Source organism: Monodon monoceros, unplaced genomic scaffold (assembly GCF_005190385.1).
Source record: "Monodon monoceros isolate NGI ecotype Baffin Bay Population unplaced genomic scaffold, NGI_Narwhal_1 Super_Scaffold_20, whole genome shotgun sequence".
Taxonomy (NCBI): Eukaryota; Metazoa; Chordata; class Mammalia; order Artiodactyla; family Monodontidae; genus Monodon; species Monodon monoceros.
Genome location: NW_021703777.1, coordinates 51,693,190 through 51,718,808, shown reverse-complemented (window position 1 = coordinate 51,718,808; position 25,619 = coordinate 51,693,190). Strand labels below are relative to the sequence as shown.

General features: G+C 37.3%; 1 protein-coding gene across 1 annotated transcript in view; it reads right to left on the bottom strand.

Moving 5' to 3' along the window:
- The window catches only part of UBA6 (ubiquitin like modifier activating enzyme 6), an 80,354-nt gene extending 55,511 nt beyond the window's left edge, over positions 1–24,843 (bottom strand). Inside the window, exons 1-6 of the mRNA XM_029235092.1 lie at positions 24,773–24,843; positions 20,764–20,826; positions 7,412–7,506; positions 6,846–6,874; positions 2,700–2,794; positions 2,014–2,125 (exon numbers count right to left, since the gene is read on the bottom strand). Of these exons, the coding sequence (XP_029090925.1) occupies positions 2,014–2,125; positions 2,700–2,794; positions 6,846–6,874; positions 7,412–7,506; positions 20,764–20,826; positions 24,773–24,843 (465 nt within the window). The remainder of the gene's footprint in view (positions 1–2,013; positions 2,126–2,699; positions 2,795–6,845; positions 6,875–7,411; positions 7,507–20,763; positions 20,827–24,772) is intronic.
- Positions 24,844–25,619: the final 776 nt, after the last annotated feature.

Here is a 25,619-nt window from a genome sequence, read left to right as displayed (position 1 = left end):
TGTAGCTTTCTGAGGTTCCAGAGAGCTACAAAAGGTGGTATGTCTCAATTACACTTTTCCATCATATATAGACAAATTTTTATCGTTTTTGTGTGACCATTAATTCACAAGAAATGTGGTTACTGATACAGGCAAACCCTGTCCCTGAAAATGACCACAGCCAACAGTTAACTGGTCTTCTGTTAGCTACCTATTCATTTTTGGTCTCTGAGCACCTCCCTTACATATTCTGACCTCATGTAATCATTGAAAAGGAAGTCTATTAAGCAATTCTATTGTAGACAGTCTATGAAGCATCTTTGTAGCAGGATGGATTTCAAGCTATCCAGTCAAGAATGGAAGTCTACACTGATTCTTAAGTGGGTGTGATATTATGATTATAGTAAGAAATATATATTTTGGTCTTCATCCAAGGTTCCTGCCACATAGCTCCTACCACACTTGTAATTTCCTATATAAGAGCTATAGGTGCATCTTTTGTTATAATATTTAGTTTTGTCCTATTTCCTGAAATAGCTTCAGAGTGATAAAGATGAAGTGAATGTCTTGTTATTCATAACAAGCCCTTTCAGCCACACCTGAGTTTATGTTAATGAGGAGACTTTTGGAAAGCCCCTAAGGATGGGGGCTGGTTGTTAGAGGAACCAACCTTAGTATGTGAGGTTCAGAACTTTCAGCCGTATCTCCCAGACCTCTGGGGCTGGAGACTGACTTAATCACCAACGGCCAATGTGTTACTCATTCATGCTTACATAATGAAGCCTCCACAAAAATCCCTGAACCAGGAGCTTAAGAGAGCTTCCAAGCTTGTGAACATGGCATACCTGGAGAGGGCATGGGAGCTTGGCAACCCTTTCCCCATACCTTGACCTATGAATCTCTTCTATCTGGCAGTTCCTGAGTTATAGCCTTTTACAAAAAACTGGTGATCTAGTAAGTAAACTCTTTTCCTGAGTCTGTGTGCTGCTCTGGCAAATTAACTGAACCTGAGGAACGGGATGTGGAAACCTCTGACTTATAGCCAGTCCTCAGAAGCACAGGTAATAACCTGGACTTGAAATTGGAGTCAGAAAGGGGTTGGAGGGTGTGGGTTCTTGTGGGACTGAGCCCTTAACCTGTGGAATCTAACACTATTTCTCCAGGCAGACAGTATCAGAACTGGATTAAACTGCAGGACACCAAGCTAGGTGTCCAGAGAGTTGGAGAACTGTTTGGTGCTGGGGGGAAAACCCACATGCATATAGTCACACAAGTGCCAGAAGTATTGAGATCTTAAAGAAACACAGGAGTGCTTTTCCCTAGACGATGGATAACATCATAATTTAATCACAGGGAAAATCAGGGTCAATCTAGTCACTTTTAGAACTTTCAAGGTGCTGAGAAATTTTGTTTTTATTTGTTACCTGACTTACACTGAATTTTTGGTCCACATTATTTACTTCCTTGTTCCTGGGTTATACATTACTCTCTGCCCATGGCCTTAGGAAGAGTATAGTGTGCTTTCCTGCTCCTTCACTTTGGGTTTGTCCATGTGACCTGCTTTGGCCAACAGACTATTAATGGAAGCAACACAAATGTGTTTGAATGGTTACACTCGCTCCTTTGCATTTCTGCTATTGCTATGAGACCATGTCTTAGGTAGCCTCCTCGTCCCAGAAGAGAGGTACACGGACCAGAACCCAGACTGTGGAGTTCAAGTTTAGCCTAGAACAGCAGAACTCAAACTGACATGCAGATGCATGAGAAAGAAATACATGTTGCTATAAACCACTAAATTTGGGTAGTTTTTCATGTACATTACTGTGAAAATAGCTGACCAATATATTTACTTTGTGAGTAGTTCCTAGGCCCTTTCCCTAAAACAAAGCACTTGAAATGTATTAGTCTAAGTCTTTTTACCTGAAATTTTTTGAGCTGCTCAACAGACTAGGTTAAACTAGTTATACTATATTAATACATAATGATTTGCCTTGGAGTCTGTCAATAACATCTAATATAAAATGGAGTACCAACCTGGTATTTATGTAAGAAGGAAAGATCGGTAGTTTCATTTAAAGGAATAGAAGATGATGTGACATGAACATATGGATTTAATTCTGCAATACGATGAAGTACAGCTTCAGCCCTAAAACAAGAAAAGAAAAAGAAAAAAGACTTTTACTACTCTTTTGTTCAATAAATATACTCAATCTTTCAAACTTGGACACTTTGATGACATCAGAAGAACGTGAATGTTTCAAAATTTCATGGGAATTTAAACTGGAGAGGAATAAAAGAAGTTGAAACTTATTTTTACTATACAATCTTGAGATGTAGCACACTGTCATATTCCATAGTAGTAGCATATGTAATAGCATAGTAATATGGAATATGAATATAGCATATTCACATAATCTCAAAGTGTACCCTTATAGGTCAATGCTCCTTAAGGCTCTTAATGATTCAGTAATAATAAAGACCTACTTAAACAATCTTAAAGAAATGCATTTCTAGGTAGCAATGTGAATGTATTAAATTTTTGACAAATATAAATAATTAAATGTCAACACTTACTTATCTACAGTAGAGTGAATTTATGGTTATGAGTTAAACAACTATGATTGAACTGGTGTTCTGGATACAGAAAATATTCTAAGTAACTACAACAGTAAGAAAAAAGAAAAATCCTATGATAATACATCAAAATATCTTATCTTCACCTGTTTCTCATACTAACAACATCATCTTCACAGAGAAAGAAGTTGGTTCCTAGATCCCATGCTTGGCATTCTTCTGTATCATGAATTGTAAGTGCCTTCAAAAAAGAGAAAACTATCTGTTAAAGTCAGGAGTAAGACAAGGATGCTCACTATTTCCAATACTATTTACACTGACTTGGAAGAATTATCTAATTAGACAATAGAAAGTAATTAAAGTCCTAGTAATTGGAAAGGTTATAAAGTTAGATCCATTCACAGATGATATGACTATATACATCTGGAAACCCAGAAAAGTTCATGGAAAAACTACTTTGTTTTTTTTTTATAACGCAAAATAATTTTTTAATGCTAGTATATGATTTTTTTGGTAGAGATTACTGTTACATTAACTTGAATATAGCTTCATTATTCAACTGTCAACTGTGAAGTGAGATAAGACAAATGTTAAAAGCAGGGTTTTGATTACTTAACACAGTAAAATTGTAATTCCAAGTTACAGACGTTCATGTAACGATAGTTGTATACTGATGACAATAAGAATAATACTTTCCACGTATGACATTTATCAATAACAATTCTCAATTAATTAAGTAAAAAATAATTAACATGATGGTAATATTGTAATTCCAAATAAATATACTATATGCTTGCTGTAGGTGTGTGTATATGTACTTTATTTTTCAGATAGTACTGAACCCTAGTTGACTTTAAAAAAATGAATAAATTAGGCATATTACCATGCACTTACATCACCAGGGTGCCTTTATGCTATGTGAAAATCTACTTTAAAAAACAGTAAGCGAATTTAAGTTTAGAAAAGTAGCACATTATACAGATCAACATATATACAAAGATTTTAAAAATTCACATAAACTAACATTTCCAAATGGTCATGTTCTAAGTAAGAAAGAAAACTGACTAACTGGAAAATATATTTTTAACTTATATTTCAAGCCACAAATCTTATAGAAAAAGGGGCAAGGTATATGAACGCAGAGTATACCGAAAAAGAAATACATAGGGCCCTTTAAAATATTTAAGTATGTTCAACCTTGCTCAAGAATGAAACACCTTTTCTCATTCATCAGAATGGCATAAATCCAAATTGGTGAGAGTGAAGTAAATCAGGCATTCTCATACATTACTGGTGGGAATATGAAGTAGCACAAAACCTCAAAGGAAAAAAAATTGGCATTCTTTAGCAAAATGACAAGTATATTTCTCCTTTGACACAGCAATCCCACTTTTAAGAATCTATCACAAAGACACACTGGAAATAATATAAAAATACATATGTACAGGACTCTTAGCTGCAGCACTATGTGTAATAGCAACAGACTGGAAATAATCAAAATGTCCACCAATGAGGAAATGGGTATAATTACGTATGATACATCAACACAACATATATCCATGCAGCTATGAAAAAAATAAGTGAAAAAATATATTTATCACTATGGAGTAATACCAGGATATGCTGGTATGTGATAAAAAGCAAGGTAGAAGTATGGCACTTTACCTAAGAAAGGCAGGTGGGGATAAATATGTACATACACACATACAGATTTGCATGTCTATATGTATGTATTTGCTTATATTTAAAAACAGATTAAAAAAAGAAGGCAACCTAATAAGGGAAGGAGGAAATAGGGTAGAGAGATGCTAGACTTACCTGAATATACTTTGCTTTATAAATTTGACTTTGAATATGTCTCATATAATAATAAAACTAAATCAAATTAAAAAAGCAATCCCTAAAAATCCAAAGTAAAGTGAATAAATGGACAAAACTATCTATTTGAATTTGTTGCATAATTACACAAAGGAATTATTTAGTGACTTAAGAAAGCAGTTAATTTGTCTGCCAAATCCAGATGGGATACTAAGGATAAAACAATTTATCTTAAACTGTTTTCAATAATCATATTGTTATAATAATGCTGGAACTGTTATTCCAAAACTATGTCATAGATATAACAGGATATAATATAGGATAAAGCAAATAAGTAATCAGGTTCATGTCATTAAGACCCAAAACCTTATAGTAAGAGAAGAGATACAAATATAAAATCTAAGAAGTAAATAAGTAAGTACCCTGTAATCCTAAACTTGAAACTCAGAAATTTCAGTGTTCATTCACAATGAATGTTCTAGCTCTGTCCACTGGTAAGACTTTACAGGCAGTGACAACCAAAGAATACTGGGGTAGTGTCAAAAGGACTCAAGGGCTTCAAGAAGATCCCCCAAAGCAAAGATGAAACAATCTGAACATCAATGACTCAAAACACATCAAATATGTTTAAATCCATCATGATGTTCACATACACACATACCACCTAAGTTTCACCTGTCACTGTTGAGGATTCAGAGAAAACCAGTGATTTTGAAAAGTAGTAAATAAAGGGGGAAAATCAAGTATTTATCTTGCCTTTTACACATGTACTAACTATATGTAGCGAAACCAAACAAGTGATGAATGGAAACTTTTCTAAAATATTATTCCCATTAATAAATAAAATAGAAATGACAGAAATAGAATATCACAGCCCCAATAAAATAATGATCTAGGCAGTGATCATTAATAGGTAGTAATAATCACAAAAAAAGATAACAGAATATTATTTCCTCCTGATGGGAGAACACAATATCACTTGTGCAGCAGTAGTGCCCAAAGAATCAAATCTGAATCTGATTCTCTGGATATAACGACTAGTTTATAAGAAATACAGAGATGGAGGTACACGTGACAAATGACCTGATTTCTTTAAAAAGTAAATTGAAAGAAAGAAAAAGAATCAGGGAAGGGAAATCTATTGATTCAAAGAAACCAAGTCCAGTATATGGACTTTACTTGGATCCTGATTAGAACAAAACAAATTTAAGAAAAATTCTTTCTTTAGACGACTGGGAAAATATGGACTCTAACTAGATACTTGACGATCGTGGTAGGCAGGCTTCAAAGATACCCCAATGATTCCCACTTCCTGATATTCAGGCCTTTGTGCAATCCTGTCTCCTCCTAGTGACTTGCTTTTAAGGACTACAGCATAGGTGATGGAATGTCACTTCTGAGATTAGGTTACAAAAGACTGCGATTTATCTTGCTAGCACATTCCCTTTTTTTTTTTTTGCAGTATGAGGGCCTCTCACTGTTGTGGCCTCTCCCGTTGTGGAGCACAGGCTCCGGACGCGCAGACTCAGTGGCCATGGCTCATGGGCCCAGCCGCTCCACGGCATGTGGGATCTTCCCGGACCAGGGCATGAACCCGTGTCCCCTGCATCAGCAGGCGGACTCTCAACCACTGCGCCACCAGGGAAGCCCCTCCCTTTCTTGTCTTTTGCTTGCTTACTCCGATGGAACAAGCTGCCATATTGTGAGCTGCCCTATGAAGAGGGCCACATGGCAAGGAACTGAGGGTGACCTCTGACTAATAGCCAGCAAGGGACTGAGGTGGGCAAGTTGAACGACACAACCTTGCCACTGAATCCTATGCATAACTACATGGGCAGGTTTGGGAAGCAGATCCTTTCCCTAGCCTCAAGATGACTGCAGGCCCTGCCAATATCGGTGACTGGAGCTTTGTGAAAGATCCTCAGAGGAATCTGCTAAGTTGCACCTGATTCCTGCCCCAAAGAAACTGAGGTAAATGCTGTTGTTTAAGTTGCTAAGTTCTGTTTAAAGATAACAATGATCTTAAAAAACTGTTAACGTTTTTAGGTGTGGAAGTGATACTGTGGTTATGTTTTCAAAAGGCACCCTTATCTTTTAGAGGTTTATAGTAAAATATTTAAGAATGATATAATAGGATGTCTGAGATTGATATTAAAATAATTGGGCAGTTGGGAGCAGTGGGGAATGGGAAGAAGATACATGAAACAAATCTGTCTATGAGCTAATAACTGCAGGTGCATGATGGATACATGGGGTTTTGCTAACACTATTCTCTTTTTTTGGATAATTTTGAAATTTTCTGTAATAAAAAGCTTTTTAAAAGGAGGAAAATAGAGAATTACGACAATTTTGCTACTAAATGAAGAAGCAATAATTAGGCCAAAGTGTAACTAATATTACCACTACGGATGAGAGGAAAAAAAAAAGAGTTCATAACAAACAAACAATTCTTCTTACCAAGGACATTTACTCACCTTAATCCCTGCAAGAACAAGATTCTTTGCTATAAAGGGGGAAGAAAAAAAAAAGGAATAGCTTAATATTAGGAATTGTATATTAGATATGTCTTCATGGAGTTTGGTTAAATCTCTGAATAATTTTAACTTTTTACTACCTAAGAAATATAGGTTCCTTAGAAAATATGGATGAACAAAATGAAAAAAATAAAATTTTCCATAATCAAACCACACTGAGATAATCATTCTTAAAATTTCAGTGTATGCTTCCAGACATGCTGTTATGAATGTGTGCATGTGTGCTCTACCATAATGAATTAATGGATACAGAGAAAGATCATTAATAACTATCAACATCACAAAAAGAGAAGCAGGAGAGTCATTACTGGTTCCTTGTGGAAGAATGTAACAGTATGAAATACTCTTGCCCCAGCTGCCCCCCCACCCAAAATCAAAACTGAACCTGATCAAGGTTTTGGGTCTAATTTCCTTTATAGAAAATAATACAAGGGAAAGGAATTAAATTCTTTAAATTATGTTGCTCAAAAGCATCATATAAAATTATGAATAAAAATACTGCTTACCAATTTCCAAACCAAGACCACCCATACCACTTAAGAAAACATGGGACTTGGCCATCTTCTGCATTGCTGTGTCTCCAAGAACGTACCTCTGTCGACTACATGTAAAACACAATGAAAATTATTTTACCAAAATTGTATATACTTTTAAAATCATTTGTGAACTAATAACCTGGCAGCTAGATCCTGCCCACAGACTTGTTTTGGATCACTTGCATAGTGCTTAAAAGTTCTGAATTAATGTCAAATATATGACATATTTTTAAAAATTAGAAGATTTGGCACCACAGTCCACATTCCCTCATGGCTACAGAGTTGAGTAGAAGTTGCCCTGTTCAGAGAGGGAGGACTATGTGATCTAGATTTGCCACAGTTCCCATCCTTCTCCTCTTATTTACTACCTCGGCGGCCACCACAGGCATCTGAGTTTGCCACTTTCACTTAAAGCCTTTCACTGTGAAAAGGATTTCTCAGGCAAAAATTTGGTTTCCTTCTTGGAGTTTAGATGACTTAAGTAGTTTTCAAACATTATTTTAAATATAAAAGCTGATAAATTACATAAAGGACCTTGTTAAGTCATCCATCCTAACAGTCACAAGGCAGTATCAGGATGAGAATTTCAAAAAATACACATTGGCAATTTTAAAAAGTTAGATATAGTAATAGTCAATAGCAAGAGTTTATTTGAAAGAACATTCATTAACTTGATGCTATACTAGTTTTTGAAGATAGGGGCATTCTAATGGCTTCTCACCAGAATTATTTTGAAAGATGAGTTCAGTATAGATAAATAATTCCAGAGCCCCTTGGGTTGCAACTATTTCTTTTGGCTTTTTTTTTTTTTTTGCAGTATGCGGGCCTCTCACTGTTGTGGCCTCTCCGTTGCGGAGCACAGGCTCCGGACGTGCAGGCTCAACGGCCATGGCCCACGGGCCTAGCTGCTCCGTGGCATGTGGGATCTTCCCAGACCAGGGCATGAACCCGTGTCCCCTGCATCGGCAGGCGGACTCTCAACCACCGCGCCACCAGGGAAGCCCAAATATTTCTTTTGGAATTGACACACATGCACATTTACAGATGCTGGTTTAATGTATGTTTAATATATAGATGTTTATTTAATTTCCATATTTCATCTATTGATATTCAAGATAAAAGCCTGAAAAAGGGTCTCTTGTTTAGTAAGAAGAAACTTTATAAACACAAGCTATCTTTACTATTTCCATCCTTACTCCCTACAATATATAATAAAAGCTAGACTTTTCTTCTTTGTTTTTTTAAAATTTATTTTATTGAAGTATAGTTAACTTACAATGTTGTTAGTTTCTGCTATACAGCAAAGTGATTCAGTTATACATATATATATTCTTTTATTATATTCTTTTCTATCATGGCTTATTACAAGATATTGAATATAGTTCCCCATGCTATACAGTAGGACCTTGTTGTTTAACCATTCTATATATATAAGTTTGTGTCTGCTAATCCGAAACTTCCAATCCATCCCTTCCCCACGGCAACCACAAGTCTGTTCTCTATTAGACTTTTCTTTTTAAATTGGTATTCACCATTTCTGCTTCAGAGATAAAATCGATTTATTTATTTATGAAATATTTATTGAATATCTACTATGGTATGTATGGAACAGTGTATTATATAGTCTTACAACCCTTATTTGTGTATTCCTAAACAATATATTTAAGTTTTGTCTGTTTTGGAACTTTATATAAACAGGATCATTTGAATACTTTTATGAGTTATTCGTATCAACGTAGCTGTTCATTATTTTTCATTTCATGTTGTATTCTATTATACTGTACTATTCTCTATTGTGATAGTTTACCATAATTTACCTATTCTACAGTTTTTGACAGTTACCAATAATGAGACTGCGTATTCTTATATATGTGTCATGGTACAAGTGTAGTAGTTTCTATAGCACATATATCTAGGAGAGGAAATGCAGGGTTAACTATTAGATAATGCCAAACTGTTTTCCAAAGTGGATGTACCCATTTACTCTCCTCCTGGCAGTGTATCAAAGCCCCCATAGTTTCAAATCCTTAATGTGCTGGAAAAAGTTAATATAGCAGGCCTGATCTTTAGCCTGCTTATGGGAGCTAGCCCTTGGCCACTGCCTGTGAACTTGGCTTTTGAAATGTTTCCTATGCTAATAATTCTACTTTTCTATTTTTCTTCCCTGAGTTTCCTGAAATAAAAACTCCTTAATTTTTAGGTTTTCTATTCTAAAATACACATGTAGAACTTTTTTTTTTTTTTTTGTGGTACGCGGGCGTCTCACTGCTGTGGCCTCTCCCGTTGCAGAGCACAGGCTCCGGACGCGCAGGCTCAGCGGCCATGGCTCACGGACCTAGCCGCTCCGCGGCATGTGGGACCCTCCCAGACCGGGGCACAAACCCATGTCCCCTGCATCGGCAGGCGGACTCTCAACCACTGTGTCACCAGGGAAGCCCCACATGTAGAACTTTAACTGATCTTAAACAGCATCCCAAATTTTGATCCATAGAAGTTTAAATTACTATTCTCCAATTTTAATCATGATTCTTTTTTTGACTTATGGGTTCATCTGAAGTGTATTTTTAAATTTCTAATTTTATGAGGCATTTTACAATTACCTTTTGTGTTGACTTCTAGCTTAAATGTATTGTGAATAGACATCACAATCTATATAATTTTCACTCTTTAATATTTGAGAAATTTCTTTGGTCAATTTTACAAATGTTCCATGGGTTCTTGAAAAGAATGTGTACTCTACAGTTGTTACATACAACATTCCTTATATGTGCATTAGATTAATCTTAATAATCATGCTGATGAACTCTATACCTGTTCTGACTTTTTTGTTCACTTGTTCTCTTGATTACTAAAAGCAACATTTAAAAAATGCCCCACTATGATTGTAAATTTGTCTATCCTCCTTATATATCAGTACCTGAACAGTGCTGACATGTAAGAATAACAGCTAAAACTCAGTGTTTATTACACACCATGCACTGTTTTAGTGTTTTATTTGTATTAACTCATTTAATCCTCACAAAAATTCTATAAGTTCTATTGTTATTCCCATTTTTACAGAGAGGAAAACTTAATCATAGAGAAATTAAGCAATTTATAAATAGTGGAGGCAAGATTCAACTCAGGCAGTCTGGTCTTAGCATCCATATTCTTAACCACTATACTACACTGCACATAGATTAAGAAAGTTAAATCATTCTACAAGGCTTTTACAGGAAGAAAAAAAATCAGTTCCTGACCTAACTCTTCCCTACCCTGATTCCCAAGTCCTAAGAACAACCACCCTCAATTCTTTTAGTTATTTCTTCTAATATTTACCCCCTTCTTTCTCAATAACATGTCTGTACTTTTTCTTGATTTTTCAGTTTTACATATTACCTATTAACTTCCAACTAAGAAAGACAGAATGACTTTTCTGAATACAAATCTGGTCAAATCATTTTCCTGCTTTAAAAACTCCAGTGGTTTCCTATTTCCCTTATGATAAAGTCTAGACTCTAATATTAGTCACAAAGCTGTTCATAATCTAGTCCCTGCTTGGCTCTCCAGTCTCATTTTTGTCACTCTACCAACAAACTCCATGTTCCAGGTGTACTAAAGGTTTTCAGTTCTCCAAACGTGTTTTCTCTTTGGCTATTAGATGTTTTTCTGAAATATTCCTCTCCCCCACTATTTTATGCCTGAATAACTCCTACTTGTCCTCAGGTCTCAAATTATATATTATTTTCTCCCATGATACTTCCCCTGATACCCCTAAACTTTCATAAAACAGTGTTAGATCATCTTCTGTGTGCATCCATAACACCCTACATTCAATCTATTATAACAATTAACACAGTGCATTTTCACTATTTGTCTATTTTTCCTAGGAGATGCAGATTCCTTAAGACAGGGCCTGCCTTATTTACTACTGTATCCCCATTGACTAACAGGGCCTGGAGCATAGCAGACACACAAAACCAATTTGCTAAATTAATGGAAGAAATGAACTGGCACACAAGAACAACACTCCTATGCTCTACTAAGCAGAGGGCTTGAATTCTTTTTTCTACGTTCACAGTCACAAAAACTACGTTAGAAAAATGTTTTTCATCTCACACTTGTCTTCATCAATTATTTTTAAGATTACTTAGGTAAATAATGAATAGCCATGACACAAACGTGGTTATAAATGACAAAGAACATCCAGACAAAAGAATAAAATTAAGATATATGAGTCAAGGTTTTCAAAGAATCATATAATCTCAGACAAATTCTCAACAGTTGATTAAATTACCTGCCTTTTCAATGCTGGCCACCAAGGGTAAGGGTACTAAGTAAGTGCCTAGTTTGTGCTAGGCAATGGCAGGTACTCTGCAATTGACCCTTAAATCTTACCGGATGGGATTTAAAGAGCTGAGAGTGTAACTTCAAGCCCAGCATTGATACATTACAGCTGACTGTATTAAATAGACATGCAACATATCAGTGAATGTACCCAGTAAAAAGGAAATTTCCAAGGCTAACTACTCTACTTTTAAAGAGCCCTATTTATTAAAGATTCTCCCTTTAATGAAGGTACAATATCTCCCTGTAGTTTTCACCACTAGTCCTAATTTTACCTCCTTGGGGCCACAGGGAACTTGTGTAATCCCTCTTCTATGTGACAGCCCTCCAAACATTTGAAGATGGTATTCAGGTTCCTCCAGGTTTCTCCAGGCTAAACATCTCTAGTTCCTTAAACGACTCCAAACATGGCATCATTTTGAGTCCCCCTCAACACTCTAATCACTATCTTCTGGATGTACTTCAATTATCTTCAGGCATTCATAAATTTATTAAAATATCTATTTCAAGGCAGGCACTGGCACTGTGTGGGGATCAAGATAGCAACAACCTCATGAGGTACTGTGAGGATTAAATTATTTAAAATATATAAAATACCTAGGAGGATGCCTGCGACATGTTATTGGGGGAGATAAATAATCAAATAATCCATTATTAAGTACTATATACAGAAGTACCAGAAACTAAGGGAACCTGAAATCCAGAAGAGAAAGTGATTATCTCTATCAGTGGAGGTCATGGAAAGCTTCACAAATGAGGTTCATCCAAGCTGAAATCTGAAGACTTAAGAGGAGTTAAATTAATCAAAGAAGGAAAAGCATTCTATGCTAGGAAAAAGAAAAGCATGAAAAAGAATGGCAGGTAAGAGATATATAGTATGTACCTAAGACTTCCACTTCTGGCCTTGGTTAAGTAATAGGGACCAGATTTATCCTCTTTCTGCCTTAAACAATTGAAAACTGGACAATATAAATGAAACAACATATTTGAGACATTGGAAAATAGGTAACTGAGGACAGTAATCTCAGAGGAGAAAAATAAATGAGGTGAGTTTTATGACTGCCTAGCCTGGAGAGTTTCCAGGAGACAGAGCAGGAAGGGAAACCCAAGAAAAGCCTGGTGGTCTCCTTGTTGAACTGAAGAGAGCGAGTTGTGAATTCAAGGCTAGAATTTGTGAGCAGAAAGATGCACAGAGAGAACACCAGACATCTGTAGAGGGTTCTCCTTGAGTCTTCAGCTAAGTTACGATGAGGAAACAACCTCAAGCTGGGGAAAGAACCAGGTGACAAGTGCAAGTGAAACAATCACTGTTTTTAAAAAGGGTCAGAAAGAGTTTATGTTCCTCTCCAGCCAAATGGAAAACCTTATAATACAGAGAGCACTGGATAGAATACTCCAAAGAATATTACATCAATACTGGGGGAAAAGTAGCCTCAGAATTGAGTCTCCTCTCATCTCACCTAACAAAGCTTAAAAGTAAGTAAGCCTTGAGAAAATAAAATTGTTTTCAAGTAATTTAACTGTGTCCCTGAAAAAGCTCAAGAATATTTAAAGGAATTCAAGGTTATCCAGCAACCAAAAAAGTAAAATTCATGTCTGACATACACTAAAAAATTACAGATATGCAAAAGAGCAAGAAAATACAACTTACAGTGAACAGAAAAATCAACAACAGAACACATTTAGAAATGACAGATGATAGAATGTGTAAACAGACATTAAAATAATTAAAAATATAATTCATATGCTCAAGAAGCAGCAAAACTTTCAGAGATGAAAACTATAAAATCTAAGATGAAAAATACTCTGAATGGAATTAACAACAGATTCGACACTGCAGAAGTGAACCTGAAAACATGGCAATAGACTTTACAAACTGAAACACAGAGATGAAAACAAAAAAGACTGGGAAAAAAAAACAAACAAACCCCCAAACCCAGAGCTTAAATGAGCTGCAGGACAACTTCACTTGGTCTAATATATGTGAAACTGAGGTCCCTGAAAGAGACTAGAGAAAGGGGGAGAGAAAAACAAAACTGAAGAACTAAACAGTTAAAATTTTTCCAGGAACACAATAAACTCACAGACCATGATGCAAACAAAGAACAAGATATATAAAGAAAACTATACCAAGGCATATCATAATTATTTAAAACTGGGGATGATGAGGAAATATCAAAAAAATCAGAGAAAACAGATCATGCAGAGGAAAGGTACAAATGACAACTTTCTCCCAGGAAAGCAGTACAAATCAGATGGCAGCGGTACAACATTTTTATAACACTGAAAGGAAGACACTGTCAACCTAAAATTCTATACTCAATTTCAAAAAAAGGAAGTAAAGACTTCATTGGACATACAAAAGGTGAAAGAATTCATTGCTGGCAGACCTTCACTATAAGAAATGTTATAGCAAATCCTCAGGCAGAAGGAAAATGATACCAGATGGAAATCTTAATTTACACAAAGGAATAGAAAATATCAGAAATGACAAATCTATGGATAAATACAAAACCCCCTTTTCTTTATTTTTAAAATCTCTTTTAATGATAATTGACTGCTTAAGCCAAAATCAATAACGTACTGTGAGTTTATAACATATGTAGAAGTAAAATGTTAAGACAACAATAACTCAAATCCTGGAACAGGAAAAACAGAAGTATACTGTTGCAACCTTCTTATGTCATACAGGAAGTGACAGAATAAGATTTGAACATACACTGTGACACATTAAAGATGTACACTATAAATCATAAAGTAATCACTAAAAAAGGCAAAAGAAAGAAGTACAGTTGACTCTTCAACAACACAGGTTTGAACTGTGTGGGTCCACTTATACGTGGATTTTTTTCAATAAATATACAGTCAGCCCTCTATATTCACATCTGAGGATATGGAGGGCCAACTGCATTCATTGTACATCACTTGATGTAAGAGGCTTGAGCATCCATGGATTTTGGTGTACATGGAGGCTCCTGGAACCAATCCCCCAAGGGTAGTGAGGGACACCTGTAGAGTAACATGCCAATTAAAGGAGATAAAATATAATTAAAATACTCAATTATTCAACAAAAAAAGAGAGAGAGAAAAAAAAGGAACACCAGTAACAGATTAGGCAATTAGAAAACAAACAGCAAAAACAGTATCAACATTCCACATTAAATATAAATGGTGTAAACACTCCATTAAAAGACAAACTGTCAGGGACTTCCCTGGTGGTCCACTGGTGAAGAAAACACCTTTCAATGCAGGGGACGCAGGTTTGATCCCTGGTCAGGGAACTAAGATCCTACAAGCTGCGGGGCAACTAAACCCTCGTGCCACAACTACTGAGCCTCTGCGCTCTGAAGCCCGTGTGCCACAACTAGAGAGAAGACTGTGCGCCACAAATAAAGAAGCCCGCACACTGCAGTGAAGAGCCTGCGTGCCACAACTAAGACCCAATGCGGCCTAATTAATTAATTTTAAAAAAAAGACTGTCAGATTGAATAAAAAGAAAAATCCGACTATATTCTATCTATAAGGAGCCTAATTTGAATACACAAATGAAAGTCAAAGGGTGGAAAAAGATATCATGCTACCAATAATCAAGAGAAAAGCAGACTTTTCATATCAGATAAACAGATTTCAGAGCAAAGAAAATCACCAGGATACAGAGGGCCATTTCATAATGATAAAATGGTCAATATATCAAGAGGACATAACAATTCTAAATGTTTATGCACTAATAACAGAGCTTCAACCTATGTGAAGCAAAAACTGGTAGAACTGAAATAAGAAATATACAAACAGGAAATTATGGACAACACCGCTCTCTCAGTAACTGATATAAAGAATGACAAAAAATCAGTAATGATACAGAAGAGCTGAACAACACTATTAATCGATTTGACCTAATTGACATTGATAGGACAATCCAATAAATAACAGACTACACATTCTTTCCAAATGCACACAGAACATTGATCAAGATAAACCATATTCTGCACTAAAAAGCTTTAAAAAAAATTTAAGTCACACAAATTATGCCCACTGATAACAGTGGGCAGGCTGATGCCCATGCTGTTTGCTATAAGTAATGAAATCCTCTGTCTCTAACCCAGATGTTTCACACCTTATGTTAGCATCCACTAAAGAATAATAGGCTAGCTTTTAGCTTGTAAACAGGGCAAAATCAAATCCTAGACCCTGACAATATATACATAAATTTTGAACAAGGCTAAAGAATAGGATGTCAGAGTGTAAAGTGGTGAGAAGTGACATGGAGGCTAAAAAGAAAGATATGGCCATAACTCATGGTAAATTAGAAGCTACTGAATTCATAGGTACAGTACTATTCTTCATGATTTATTTGCAATTTGTGCACATTTTCTCATTAAATATTTAATGAATAAATGAAAGAAATGACTGACTTAAAGGTTAAGTAACCTAAGATCATACACTAATAAATGGAGAATGATTCAAATTCATATCTAATACCTAAGTTCAAACTGTCAGCTACTGTTATGCTGTATCCATAAAAGGGCTTAAATGTATATTGTACAGTTTGGCCTCATCAGTGTAGATTATAGGGAATCATTTAAGGATTTTAAGCCAAGAAGCCATGGACTCCAAGGTAAGTGCCAAAAATACAACTTTGAATAACTTATGAAAGATGGATTAGAGACAAGAATAGTTTTAAAGAGAACACATAAGAGAATATTATAATAGCTCAATTGAGAGATTCCAAATGCAGGGAGAGAAAATGAAAGAGCTGGAATTAAGAGTTGTTTAAAAATAAAGGATTTAAAAAAGTTAATTTGGAAGATGACAAACAGGGAATAACCTAAGATGACACCAAGGTTTCTAGCTTAGGTTACTGAGTGGGTGTGGCACCATTTAATTAAGCTTGAGAATGGGAAGAGGGATGGAAAAGGGTTCCAATGGTGTTGAGTGCTACTTAATGCTGAAAATTTTATATTAAGCTTTTGCGTGAACACTTTAAGACTTAGATATTATTTTTAAGAGATGTTATTCTTATTTACACATGAGAAGTAGAAAGATTAAATAACTAGTTTTGGTTCATATAAATGTCAGGATTGGATGTGAACATTATCCTCTAAATCCAGAGACCATGTTCATTTCACTGTACAATAGTGTTTCTCTAAGAAGTAGATATTCTAACACAACATTGTAAATCAACTATATGTAAATTTAAAAAAAGGTAGTTATTTGCTGAACATCTGCCTGGTTTACCTTTAAAGCACCTTGTGGACTTCCCTGGTGGTCCAGTGGTAAAGAATCCGCCTTCCAATGCAGGGGATGCAGGTTCAATCCCTGGTCGGGGAACTAAGATCCCACATGCCACGGGGCAACTAAGCCCATGTGCCACAACTATTGAGCTTGCTCACCTCGACGAGAGAGGCCATGTGCTGCAATCTACAGAGCCCACGTGCCCTGGAGCCTATGTGCCACAACTAGAGAGAGAAAACCTGCACATCACAACTAGAGAGAAACCTGAGCAGACTGCGTGCCGTCATGAAAAGATCCCGCGTGCCTCAACTAAGACCCAACACAGCCAAAACAAACAAATAAGAAAACAGCATCCTGTGTGCATTTAAAAACAAAGGTCTTGAGCTTGGAAGAAGAAAGCTGAGGAAAGGGACTCAAATATAGACAGAAAGCTAAAATCATGGAAATGGATGTGAACTAGAGTATGAACTGAGACAAAAATCCTCAAGTTGGAACCTGGCATTTATGGTGCAGGCAAAGCAAGAGCAGACTAAGAAAAGTCTCAGAAAGAAGTTGAGTAGAAGCAAATCCAGAAAAACTGTTATCTCAAAAGCCAGAGAAGTTTCCTCTAGTATTACACTAGAACACACACAGGTTTGATACTATTATGACTGTATTAATCCAGAAAGCTAAGAATGCCCTGGTGCTGCTCTGATATTCACGCCTTGTTCATATAGTGATCTTTACACAGGAACCTATATGCAAGGAACATAAAAAAAGAGACAGCAAAGTATCACTAACTGAATTAGTTTTAATTACCTCCAACAGAGAGTTCTTTGGTAAAAGCAGAGTTAGAAAACCAAGGCTTTAGTCCTAAATTAGGACTCATTCATTTCTTTAGATAAATCTTGGGATTAGCAGGCTCAGGCATATCTTCAGAGGAAAAGAAATGGGCAGATCTACAGAACTGGCTCAAGTCTAACTAGCTGTCTAACTCACCCAGCAATTTGCTGGCAATAAAGATGCAAAATTAAATATAGATGGGGCCCAGAATGCTGTCAGAAGTGCTCCCCCACCCCAAAAAAGAAATCTTTAGATTCTGAGAATAATTTCAGGTTTAGCTGATCAGTAACTATGAGGTAATTTAAGATTGAGTAATAAGAAAAAAGTGAAATATATTTAACATGCCACTTTGTTAAAGTAGGTATTGAAACTGCCCTAAAAATATTTCCTACCTAAATATATGTACAAATATCAGACTTAGTTAACATTCAAGATTTGTAGATTTTACAGAGTTTCAGTTTCGTAGGAAAGCCTAAATGTTTACAAATAATTATAACCTGAGATTCAATTATTCATATCTGGGAAAAACTTGTATACCTAGTAAATATTAAACAAATTTCAATGACAATATTTAGGAATAAATAAATAGTATTTAAAGTATTGACCTTGGGGACTTCCCTGGTGGTGCAGTGGTTGGGAATCTGCCTGCCAATGTAGGGGCACGGGTTCGAGCCCTGGTCCAGGAAGATCCCACATGCTGCGGAGCAACTGGGCCCATGTGCCACAATTACTGAAGCATGTGTGCCTAGAGCCCGTTTTCCACAACAAGAGAAGCCACCGCAATAAAAAGCCCACGCACTGCAATAAGAGTAGCCCCCACTCACCGCAACTAGAGAAGGCCCTTGTGCAGCAATGAAGACCCAACCCAGCCAAAAATAAACTAAAAAGAAAAAAGAAAAGACAACAGGTGTAAACGCATAAACTATAGTAAGAAGTAGTCTAGTATGGCCAGTGTACTCAGAGGAAAAGGTAGGTTTGGACTAACAAATAGCATTGGGAAAATTGGATTTCCAAAACAAAAGATGAAAAGATTAGAATTTAGACCTCTACCTTATACCATCCACAAAATCAACTCAAAATGGATTAAAAACTTAGACAAAAGACCTGAAACTATAAAACTTCTAGAAGAAAACACAGGAGGGAAACTTCTCAGCATTGGTTTTGGCAAGGATTTCCTGGATATGACACCAAAAGCACAGCGATAAAAGCAAAAACAGACAAGTGAGACTACCGCAGACTCAAAATCTTCTGCATAGTGAAGCAAACAATCAGCAAAATGAAAACGCAAACTATGGAATGCGAGAAAATATTTGCAAACCAGGTATCTGATAAGGGGTTTAATGTCTAAAATATATAAGAAACTACAACTGAATAGCAACCCCCCCCACCCTACCTATAACCTAATTAAAAAATGGGCAAGGACTAGACATTTCTCCAGCAACAACACACAAATAGCGAACAAGAATATGAAAAGGTGCTCAACATCACATATCATCAGGGAAATGCAAAAACATGAGACAGCACCTCACACCTGTAAGGATGGCTATAATAAAACAAAAATAAAACCCGAGAAAATAACAAGTGTTGGTGAGAATGTGGAGAAACTGGAATTCTTGTGCACTGTTGCTGGGAATGTAAAATGGTCCAGATGCAATGGAAAACAGTATGGAGGTTCCTTAAAAAATTAAAAATAGAACTACCTTATGATCCAGCAATACCTGATCATATATGAACTGCTATATATGATACCTAAATTGCTGTATAACTTTCAGTCCAGCAAACTGACTACAAGCGAACTGTAAGCCTACTTACCTAGCTTTGCAAATGGAAAATTTAATCTCCGGTTTACTGAAAATTATGTTCATTAATCAGCCATTATAGGATTGGAGGGATATAAAAATGTTTCACAAGGACTGTAACAAATAATGAAAAAAATTAGCTAATGCTATCTCAAGGAGCTGCCATTTGTTTTCCCAAGAATATGATCAGAAGGACATTAAGAACATTGTAATTACAGATGAAGAATCCAAATTTAAGATGACTTCGGAAGTATAATCATAGTCAGGAGACCACATGGTGAAACAGTTTTCACGTAAGCAAAATCAAGTTAGTCTTTATCTCTTCTTCCAAGGTATAGCGCAAAATGTGACTTGAAATCAACATACCAGGTGGTATGTATCAGCTCCTCCTAAACTGCTCAAAATTGACTCTGCATCACACATAAAAATATATAGAAAAATCCAAAATACATGATGAGCCTATTGTTCCAAATTCTACCTACATAAAATTCATTTTTTCATGATTACTTATAGAGGAAATCTAAAAACTTTTAAACTGAGAGTATACTATCTTTCATGCAAACATCTCAAAGTATCTACTAGAAATGACAGCAACTTATGTGTTTTTAATTTTTCTTTAATTTTGAAAAAAGTATTTTTATTTCATGAAAAAATATGGTAAAAAAAGTCCCACTAAATTCCATTCAAATCACAGCTCTTCAATCACAAAATACTTCTCCACTGTCTATACAGTGCAAACATGCAATGTTGTTAATGAGATCACGGTGAAGTTAACATGGTCTCTAGATGCTACTGTATAACTAACTAAAGTGAAATGAATTGTCTCTCATGAGACTCCTGCACTATCAAGAACATAAATCTGTACTCCTGTCCAGAAACAAGAGGTATATTTTGTAGTGGATAGTAAAATCATTTTTAGTCATATCACCTAAACCTAACGCAACCAAGATTTAAATATTATTCAAGCTTTCAGCCTACAGTAAAAAAAACAAAAAAAGAAAGCCGAATTTTTAACTTGAGTGGAACTCTTAGAATATATATTACAAAATTTTGCATAGGCCTAATGGTGTCTTTGAATAAAACTACTCCGTTACTGGAGAACAATGAATGGGGAAAATGTTTCAGTTTCCATAAGGTACTTACCTGTATAATGCATCATCAATCTCCACAGATTCTGTTGGCATATTGGGCAAATTTGTATTCACACTGAAAAAAGAAAACATAACTTATAAGGGCCAGTATGGCTATTCAATACTCATATTCTGTAATACACATATTCAATTATACATGGGATCAGATTCACTAGTTACTAAAACAGGTTTTACAAACCAGGTATATATTTTATTATTTACCACTTTACTTAGATTTTAAAACTAGATCCAAGATTAAATCCACTGACTGCCTACCCTGTATTATAAAATTAGAGCCCATGGTTGTTTTATTCTCACGTGTTGTTTATCAATGCTACATATATTCTGATGGATCTATATTTTAGCAATTTTATTTGAGTGTCCCATAAACCTTCTATAATATACACACTCGGAATTTACCATATAATGATATCTAAGCTTATTTCTACATGTTTGACCTTTCCTCTGCCCTCCAGATTTTATGCATCTGCCAGAACAATATCTCTATTCTGATGTCTAACTGGTATCACAAACATAACAAGCCTCGGGCTTCCCTGGTGGCGCAGTGGTGGAGAGTCCGCCTGCTGATGCAGGGAACACGGGTTCGTGCCCCGGTCCGGGAAGATCCCACATGCCACGGAGCGGCTAGGCCCATGAGCCATGGCCGCGGAGCCTGCGCGTCTGGAGCCTGTGCTCCGCAACGGGAGAGGCCACAACAGTGAGAGGCCCGCATACCACAAAAAAAAAAACCCCACAAAAAACAAAAAAAAACATAACAAGCCTCAAATAGAATTCAATTTCCCTTGCTTAATTTATTCTTCCCCAGCCTTTCCCAACTCACTTGGGACTACCAAGCAAATGATGCCACCATTTACTCACATGCTCTGGCCAAAAATCTAAGGATCTTTACTTGTTCCCTTATTTTCTCTATCTGTGAGTGCTGTTAGTTCTACCTTCTCACATCTGATCACTTCTCACCATTTCAGTCAATACAATCTCAGGCCAAACCATCATCATATCTCATCTGAACTACTTCAAAGGCCTCCTAAACTATTCTATTTCTATTGCCCTTCCCTTTAATTAATTTTCCATCTAACAGCCTAAAACGTTTAGAATGTAGTCAGACATTACTCCCTAACTTAGAATTATCCTTCAGTAAGTTTTCTTTACCCTTAGAACAAAATTCAAACACCTTAGCATACATAATAGGGCCTTTATGTATGTCTCCCAGTTACCTGTCCAACCTCAACGCCCACACCTCTCCCTCTTGCTCACTATCTTCAGCTACACTGGCCTACTTGATGGTTCTCAAAAAGCCAGGCTTGCTATCTCTTCAGTGTTTTTATACTTGCTATTCCCTTTGCTTCAAATGTTCTTCCTTCAGATCTCTGAAAAACTGACTATTACCATTTAAGCCTCTATTAAAATATTGCTTCACAAACATCACAGACCATTCGGGATCACCCCATTGAAACTGAGCAGGACCCTGTGGGGCCTTCCCTGGGACAGATTTCCTCTCCCCGCTTGTTTGTACAAAAGTTTTAGCCTCCTAGGCTTTCCCCGAGTTCCAAACAGCAAATTTAATCAGAGAGATGAGAAAATGTAGAAACAAAGGAAAGCAGTCAAAGTAAGAACAGTTTAGCCATAAAACAAGTCAAGGACCTTTCGTTGTCTTGCAAATGCTAGAACTCCCACCAGGTGGACGAAGTTAACTGTGTGCTGAACTGCTGATCAACTGGAACCAGAAGGTTGATGATTGAGGTTCCAAAAACATTACCCTGTTACCTCACCATCAAGCAATCAGAGAACTGAGCATGGATCACACACCCCACAACCCTCTCCCTCAAACTGTCTTTAAAAACCCTTCCCTGAAAGCCAATGGGGAGTTTCTGTCTTCTGAGCATGAGCTGCCCATTCTCTTTGCTTGGCCCTGCAATAAACTGTACTTTTCTTCATTACCTGGTGCCAGGAGATTGGCTTTGGTGTGCATTGGGGAAGCAGACCAAGTTTGGTTTAGTAACACAATCAATGAAGTGGCTCCCTAACTTGTTAACCTGCTGTATTTTCTTCAAATCATTAATTATGTATTTTTTTCATTAACTATCATCTGCCTTCCCCTATAGAATATATGATCCATTAGGAATTCACTACTGTATTCCAAATCCCTAAAACAGTACCTGACATTTAATAACAAGAGCAAACATGTGTCACACACTGCTTTAAGTGCTTTAGATGTACTAACTCAGTTAACCCTTTCAACAATTTTATGAGATAGACACTATTACTGTCTCCATTGAACAGAGGAAAAAACCTGAGACTGACAGAGATTAACTTAAATAATATGCCCATGGTCACAGAGCAGGTAAATGGCAGAGTCCTGAATCTAATCAGTCTAGCTCCTGACAACCACATTATACTGCCTATTGCCTCTCACAGTAGGCATGAAGAAAGCACTAAAAAAAAAATATGTTAAATGAATTTTAAAAATTAAAAAAAGGTTAAACATACTAGTGTAACAAGACACAAAGTGATGTATCATTTACCACAGTTCATTCCAATTTTTTCACAGCATGGCACAGAAAGAAAAATGATAATAGGTAAACACTGGGAAACAGAAATAGTTCCTGGCCAGAGGGAACCAGCTGGGACATTTGGGCCTGAGCCACGGTGACAGCTAAGATCAGTATCATCTTGGCAAAAGTGTGATCCATTCTAGGTTTTGGGAAGCTCTAATTATCAATCACAGGATTCTAAAAACAGCGTGATAGCACAAAATCCAGTTTTGGAAACTTATTTTCTAGGCCTGGTGTTGCTATACAAGCCAAAGTATTTGCTTCTAGCTAATAAAAACACACAAATACACAATATACCCTGGCACTGTAACAAAAATTTTTATTACAGCTTTCTTATCCGTGGTATACTTTCACTAGCTATCTTCCTTGCATGGAGGGCAGTAGTCTAGTGGGTAAAGCTCTTAAGTAAACATGAGTAGAGCATTACATTCTAACCAGTTCTGTCACTTAACGATACGACTGGCACCTACTTTTCAGAAAGTTCTGCCTTACTGGAATATTTCAAAAATCATTCTTATGATAAGGTCTACATGGCGATCAGAAATGCTTTAAATAAGGGAAGGTTTTGTTTGTATTACATAATATCTCCCAAGTAAATCTGGCAATGCTGGCAATGGCAGGCAATACCATGGTACCAAAAAGCATCCCTTCAGTCTGAAGCTGGTGAAAATGCTACAGGTTTGTGAACACTCACATTAGCTCAAAATCAAATTTGCGCCACTTTTATCTTTGGCATATTGTATTCTGGTAGTGGGCAGAATGTAACTATCCGCTTTATTAATTACGAAATGATTGAAACAGGAACTACACGCACATTTCCCCTCTATTTTTGCCAGAATGGAAAAGACGTGAACCTCAACACCAACTGGGAAATAAGAATGGGTAACTCGTGTTTTTTTCCTGGATTTCTTTTTCTTTCTTTCTTTCTTTTTAAAGTTTAGTCAACAGAGGCCTCAGAGTGTTCTGACTACCACTGATTCATTATTACCAAGTTCCCTCTGGTAATAGTTTTCAAAGGAGGATCTCAGCGGAGGACAGCCACAGCAGAGCTTAGCTTTCACTTTATCGAAAGGAGGGAAGGTGTCCGGCACCAGGTCTGGGAAGCTCACACCGAGCGACTCGGACCAGAACTCCCCGCCGGAGCCCCTCCCTCCCCTCCACGTCCGGCGACTAGGAGGAAGGAGGAATGGCAGACCCCAACCAGAACTGAGAAAGCGCTGAAAGGGGCGATAAGTGGGCTTTTTCCTCAACGAAGCCGGCAGTCGCAGAGGCCGGAGCCCACGCCGCCACACCCACACCGCGCGCTCCCCTAGCCGCCCAGGGCCGGCTCTGGCCAGCCCCGCGGCCTCTCGCGCACTCCCTGCCCGCCTTAGGGGAAGAAGCAGAAAGCCGGGCTCTGGGTCCTGCCCGCCACGCCTTGCTTCTTCGCGCCCACACACGTCCTCTCACCTGCCGGCCCCCCAGGAGGAGCAGGACGCCTCTTCCCCCTGACGTGCGGCCACCGGCTCGGAGCCCTCCATCGCCTCCTGGGACGCAGCCGCTGCTGGATACTGGGAGGCAGGAAAGGGGGCAGGACCGTGAGGTCAAGGGGCGGGCGGTGACGTCACCGGAGGGGGCGGGCCTGGGGGAGCGTGCAGCCCGGCGGCGCCTTCCCGTCAAGCCCAGAGGCGTCCTGGCTTCCGGTTTGGGTGTGGTCGTGGAGTGGGTTTTGCTGCAGGTGATTGCAGGGAATGGAATGTTGCGACTGGCGTCTGGCAGATGTAAACCGAACCAAAACACTGAAGGTACGAGTCACCTACCAAACACAGAGGATTCCAGTGGCCAGCGAAGTGATAGGATTGCGTAGCAAAATCCTTAAGAGTTTTATAGCAGGAAGAAGAAACCCCTTCATTTTATACTTTTAAAAACCCCAAAGGCTAGTAATAAGTAGCTCCGGATTTCCAGTCTGGGATTACATTTTAAGACGTTACACGTTTAACAAATAATTTTGGACGTCTACTACGTGTCAAGCACTGTCACAAATTTGATAGAATCGTGATTTTACGAGCTATGAATGGCATATGTCATCCAGGTTGCCCCCTTCACTTTGTGAGGGACAGAAATTTACGGTTGGTGTGACTTGCCAGATTAAGTACCTGAACATATGTGTAAGGACCTCTCATCTAATTCCCTTTCCATTGACTCCCCTTTCACTTTTCTTGGAAAACAACAAGAATTAGTGTGACTCAATAATATTACGATTTATCTTTCATTCTAAATAAGTGTATGTTTGGAGAAATGTCTGTAGGATTTTAAA